The sequence below is a fragment of the Anopheles funestus genome, chromosome 3RL (genome assembly GCF_943734845.2).
Source record: "Anopheles funestus chromosome 3RL, idAnoFuneDA-416_04, whole genome shotgun sequence".
Classification (NCBI taxonomy): Eukaryota; Metazoa; Arthropoda; class Insecta; order Diptera; family Culicidae; genus Anopheles; species Anopheles funestus.
In genome coordinates, this window is record NC_064599.1 from 51,091,331 (window position 1) to 51,097,510 (window position 6,180).

General features: G+C 42.7%; 1 protein-coding gene across 1 annotated transcript; it reads right to left on the bottom strand.

The window, feature by feature from the left end:
- Positions 1 to 10: 10 nt before the first annotated feature.
- Positions 11 to 5,390, bottom strand: LOC125769624 (organic cation transporter protein). The gene is made up of 2 exons (XM_049438421.1): positions 4,695 to 5,390; positions 11 to 1,749 (listed from the first exon to the last, which is right to left on the bottom strand). The coding sequence occupies exons 1-2, from the start codon at positions 4,735 to 4,737 to the stop codon at positions 119 to 121; spliced, it is 1,674 nt and encodes a 557-aa protein (XP_049294378.1). The 5' UTR covers positions 4,738 to 5,390; the 3' UTR covers positions 11 to 118.
- Between the last annotated feature and the right edge of the window lie 790 nt (positions 5,391 to 6,180).

The following is a 6,180-nucleotide window of genomic DNA, read 5'->3' on the forward strand; positions in this document are numbered from 1 at the left end:
GGCGTTGAAATATCTTTAGTGACCATCGCACAATGTATTTCAGGTCCATCTGTTTCTTACATAACTAAACCAATCGCTACACTTCTATTAGTTCAAAACTATACAACAGGTGTATATTTTACCGACTGTTTTTCCTGAGTGAAACCATCTGCTGGGGAGGTGGAAAGTCTTCCGTATGCGTTTTATTGCGTCCCATGCAACTTGAAAAAGCCGTATCTCCACGGCCAAAGTTTTCCCCATCCATTAAGCTTTGTGGCATCGGTTTGCCCATGGTTTCAGGAAGAAATAGTACCCATGTACCGGAAATCAACGATATCACTCCAAAGATTACGGCTGGGATCTTGGGATCGAAAGAATCGAGCAGCGTGATCATGGGTGTAAGTGCGCCGGCCAAACGAGCGCACATAGATCCAAGACCCATGGCAGAGTTCCGAACGACGGTCGGGAATAGCTCGGCAGAGTAGTTGTAGATGACGGCAAACGAACCAGCAATAAACAGCTTTCCGAACATAACTATCGACGTTGATTCGGTGCTTCCGCGTGTTAAATAAGCAGCTACAATGCAGCAAATACCACCGACAATCATAAGCGAGCTGGTGATCGAACGCCGACCGAGCTTGTCGAGCAAGTAGCTGATTGAGATGTAGCTAGGGAACTCTACCAAACCCATCAGGAACAGAATAAGGAATGGATTTCCACTCAATTTGCCGGCGCTTAACGAGAGACCATAATATGTGATCGAGTTTGCAAACCAGCAGAGACATACGTTCAAGGTCATCTTGCGAAGGTTGGGTGTTTTGAACAGATCACCGAGACCTGCTGATGTAGCTCCCGCCTCCTCGGTGTATGTGGTTTTGTCCTCCGCGAGGTAGTAGTCCTTGTCGACATTCATACCTCGGCCATTCATACGTACAGCACGATCTACAATGTTCACCGCTTCCCGTTTACGACCCTGCATCCACAGCCAGCGGGGCGACTCGTCCATGATCCACCAGTGTGCTACCAGCAGTAAGCCATGTAAACCATACACGATCTGCAGGATCATTCGGTCAGGAATTAATGCACCCCAAGCTGCTACCAGCATAATACCACCGGCAAATGCACCCTGGAAGGAGATACCGCAAGGTGTTCGTTTGCTCGGTCCCACCAGTTCCATCGTCAGGACGAATCCGGTAATGTAGCTTCCGGCACTGCCAAATATTCCGTACAGGTAACGCAACACCAGGAACGAGATATACTCGGGCGTGAAGGCGACGGCCACTCCGAGTATCAGTTGCATTAGTGCCGACCAGCAGAACACTTTCTTGCGACCAATCTTATCGGCCAATCCGCCCAACCATACGGCACCGGTGAAAACGCCGAGCATGTAGATCGTTTGTCCGAGGGCACCCATCCAACGCTTATCACATACCAGATTCCATTCGATAGTTCGCGATGATTGGTAGTAAGTGTTGTTGTACACGTACGAACTACATGAAATGGTCGTACCGTTGTCCGACGTTAGTGGATCATACATCAGGCAAGACTCTAGCTCTCCATTTGCGTTGAGAGGTATATAGCTTGTCAACTGACTGAAGCTGGGCAGGGTCGATCCATTGGCAGTGGCGGATGCCGAATCTAGTGCGTCTACGAAACAACGATGCTCCGGTACTGCAGCAACTGTCACGAGTGATAGCATGTGCAGACCAGCGGTCACGGCGGCAAGAAGGTGGAGCACAAATTGGAATGCTTGGTACCGGCCAAAGTCACCTGTAAAGTGAATAGGGAAAGAATACAATTAAATTGATATAGAATCCCTTAAACAAATGTTGTGATCTGACATTGGGTGAATCGCAATCAATATGATATATCCAGATGATTTCGAATTTGATTGTCCCTTTTACATCCTAATTGGTTGTAGTCACTTAGTTGTTGGCTTTACGATCTCTGAGGTCACTCTGGTTACTTCTGGTTTACTAGACTTGGTTTTTTTTAATGCAATTTGTTAAATAATAATTGTTTTGTATATTGATGTTCCATTCTCATGATTCCGATGTTTTTTTTTAATTTGCCTATATGATACTTTATTAATACAAAAAAAGTAGTTTTAAAAGCACTAATAAGAAGGATGTAATTAAAACATTTTATCGAGATCAAACTTTTAGACACATTTTGTTACAGTGTCATTTTGTCCTTTTTATCTTATTCTGGTTTTCTCTAGAGCTTTTTGCTCAATCAAATCTTCATAACATTCGATCTAAAATAACAAAAGGAAATCACTTTTTTTTGCTTTTTATACAAAACAAATGATCGTATTCAAACCTTCAACAGCAATGGAAATTCAATGAGCAAAAGTAACTGCACATTCTTGACCTCCTTTATAATTGCAATTATCGTTTAATTGGATAATTGATCAATACCAACATCTGTTAAAACAATAGCTCAAGTAAGCACAATTACCTCAGGAAACTGTAACGATTTTCTTGTGATTAAAGTGTTTTTTTCGAAATTGGTTTGCTTATTTTCTTAATGTAAGTGATGATTTTTTAAAAACTGAATTATTTTCTGCGTTATGCGATCTATTAATACGTTCTTCGCTCGCGTTAGTTTTATTTGCTTTTGGAACGTTGTGTCAATAAACCTTCGTCGTTTATTGAACAATAAAATTATAGGTGTTCATAGCATGTAAATTAAACATAGTAGAGATCAAACTAATTTTTTCTACACAATTTACTGCACAAAAGAGTGTTAAACATTCGTACCAATGCTACAACTGCCAGGAACGTAAATTTCACTGTCGCAACCAAACAGTTAACGATTCTATTGATTTCCGCTGTTAACATGTTGCCACTAAGTACGTCACCGATATTGTTTGTTCAACGGCCAATATCGACAGCAGACAGAACAGCGAAAAAAAACTACCCAAGAACACCCGATCGGGAGCATCGTTTCGCCAAAATTTGCTATCGTAAAACTCAATTAGTATCAATTGAAGAGCTCGCAGATCGTCATAGCAGCGCGTGCTTGACATTGTTGTACTGTTGGCGCCGAATTTACGCTAATTGAAAAGCGTACGCCTTTTTGTAGAACGGTTCGGTACGGATGCGATACATCCGATCGTTAGCATATAGAAGAATGTTACCGATCTTGGTAAACGATCAATTATTAAAAGGAAGCACAAAAACATAATTATTTTCCATGAATGCCTGCTCTCGTTGCTCGGTGAGCTTTCATTCGTCAAGCTAATGACATTGAGCTACTGTAGCATAAAAAAAAAGATTATTCCAAACCGCTTCAAATTACTAGTTCTGTGATTAAACCTGTCTGAAAGGGGGTTGGTAGAATCCAGTTTATAACCACAAATCAAGCTACCTGTTCGTGTTTGTTTGGTTTTCCCCTTGGGCGGAGACCGTTGTTCTCGCTAGCGATCGCCGGTTGAGTAACGACACATTTATGGTAATGTTAAATCAACAGCTTGTTAATACATCGTGTAATCATCGTGGTCATGCGTTCCACTGCTATCAGCGGATGATTGGGAAGATAAGACAAACGTTGCCTTTCGATGTGGCGGTCCCATTCGAGGACAAATAATTTACACCATATTCATCATCATTGCTGGCTGCTGATTCTCCCGTGCGTAAACGCGATCGCACACAAAAGCTCAAAGAGAGTTCCTCTGTAGTTAGTGTCATCATCGCGTACGAAACGATTCAATTACAATCACACGCGGTTGTGGTACGTGAACGTCGAACTGTCAAAATTGATAGGCTTATCGCTTATTGACTGGACTTTTGACCACTGTCTATACAAAGTTATGATGTTTGTTAGAAAGAAACTAGAAAGCAAAAAGAAGGTCACAAGCAGTACTAAATAGTTTCTAATCGCAATAGTTCTATATAAACAATAGGGCATTAATACTTTAGAACACCGTAGCAGAGTTCACAATATTTAATTTCGGCTATATCGAAATGGCACTCTAGCGAAGAAGATGAATGATTGATTAAAAACTTCCAGAACGAATCGTATGCCTCGCACGATCGATATTGATAGCATTTTGAACCCGTCGATGGGGATTCCACGAGCGTAACACACCGGCGATGGTGATTTTTCTACCTCCGTTGAATTCCCGCCGTCTCATGACTTCTTTACCAGTTCACGTAACACACGGTACACTTTTAACGGTGTGAGGAATAGACCCGATGAATAAACATAACATGTGGTGGCCATTTTTAAGCATGAGTTAAGCCGGTAAGTAAACTTCATTCAACTAAACCATTACAGACTTGTTTGTCACTTGCAGGCACTATTCAAAGGTAATGGCAATGCCGGAATGCTCATCAGTCGTCCTTCGTGGCAGCCTAGCCCAACTTGAAGCTGCTACACACTGATCACGCATGACAGAGTTTCTCAAGGCTAAGACACGCTCAAGAATCAACGAGAAAACCATTGTGACTGCATATGCCACGTTTTGCTTTGATTATTTGAAATGAATTCTCTTCTCCTGTGGCAACACTGTTCGCTTTGTACGGTCCGGTGAGTTTTGTTTTAAAGTGGTTCTACTTCTGACTTTCTTTATACAGCCATTTATAAAACGCCGTAGGGCACTGGAGTTGAGCACTCGATTTCACTTTCAAATTGATCGCACTTTTCAAACCGTAGCCCAATTTCGATGAACATTCACAAACACACCCCGAGGCTGGGCCAATGCAACTTACCAAGCAATCCCATCAGCTCCTCCAGCTTCTGATCGACAGCCATCGTCGTCGGTAAAGTGATTTGTGCTCCTAGCGAGTTGCGTTCGTCTTCGCACGGAGTCTCGTTGCGAACTGATGCGAGAGATTCTGCAGAAAAAAGGTAACGCCGTCGTTGCCGGGAAGCGTGTAGCGCGATTCGCGTGTTGGTACGCGTCAAGAATGCTCGTAAGGGTCAATTCGCGGTTGCTTTTACTTCTGTCCGTTGGCGAGCCGCTTTACGAAGAGTGTCCACGGTCGTATTTACCCTCCCCGTCGGTGTAAGACTGTGTCGTCACCGCGGTGCGCACTCGGTAACGCGATTGTGAGCGTTGATCGTGGCTCTGTGGCGTCACTGTCGTGAAGCAAAAACTTTCGCATTAAGCGTACGAGAGTGTACACGTAGTGGAGGATACCTTTCGCCGGCTGTCGGACACACACACACTGGTTTTCACCGACATAATCGGTTCGGTTTGCTGTAAAGCTCGGAGGAAACCGAGATGGATTGACAACGTCACGAACCACGAATCAATGCGCTCTCGTACCAGGTGGAAGTGCAATTGTTGTACGATGAGCTTGCCTTTTGGATGCAGTTAAGAATGCAAATTAGGTGTTAATTTATCCGAACGTAATTTCTTGCTAATGGGCTTTAAGTGATCATTTTCGTATGCCATTCCATGTTCGCAACTATGGTAATTGATTTTTTTATCTAAATGATTAAAAATGCATATGCGTGATGGTTAGAGAAAAATGAATTGATTAAAACTGTGATATTCCTTTTTATTTTTAAGTTCCTTTTTTATTTTACTTATGCAAATACACACTGTGTATTTACTTAATTTTAAATATTTTTTCCTCCTGTCCTGATTAAAGACAAAGTATTTTTTAATAAGCAAAAAAGCAAAAAAGTATCACGAGCATTTGAGTTTTCCGCGCAAATTATTTATTTGTTCTCGGTTTAAAACGCTGCAACCAACCATACCGACACTGCTCAGAATAACGCCTCTGTTTCGGAAGGGTTTGTCCACTTATAGTCGAAACTAACGCCCCCTCATCGGGCGGCGTTGAACCGAAACCAAGATCGTGCGGCGTAAACACATAAAGCATGTCACTGCCGCGCTAAACGCCGCCGAACGCGATCGACAGCGTTTACAAACAAATCTATTCTACCGCAATGTGACAATGTGACAAAAGGGACCGGGAAGCTGCCACCGAAGAACGGTGTAACGCCCGCATTTTAAGCACAACTTGCAGCTGGTTGCAGAATGAACTACGATGCATTGGTACAAACGCCGGCCGTCGGTTCACATAGTTTCGCGAACCGGTTGACGAGCGGCGTTAATGAGCAACAGCCGAGATCTTTTGTTTTGCTGCAGAAATCTATGTTCGAAATGACACAGCAAGTAATAATCGCAGAAAAAGATTAAACATTGAAAGCAATGTTCCATAAAACCATTGAAAAAAAAACAAT

Coding starts and splice junctions, on each gene's coding strand:
- LOC125769624 (XM_049438421.1), bottom strand. CDS start 4,737: ATGGCTGTCGATCAGAAGCTGGAGGAGCTGATGGGATTGCTTG. Junction 1,750..4,694: donor GGAGCTGATGGGATTGCTTG/GTAAGTTGCATT, acceptor TTCACTTTACAG/GTGACTTTGGCCGGTACCAA.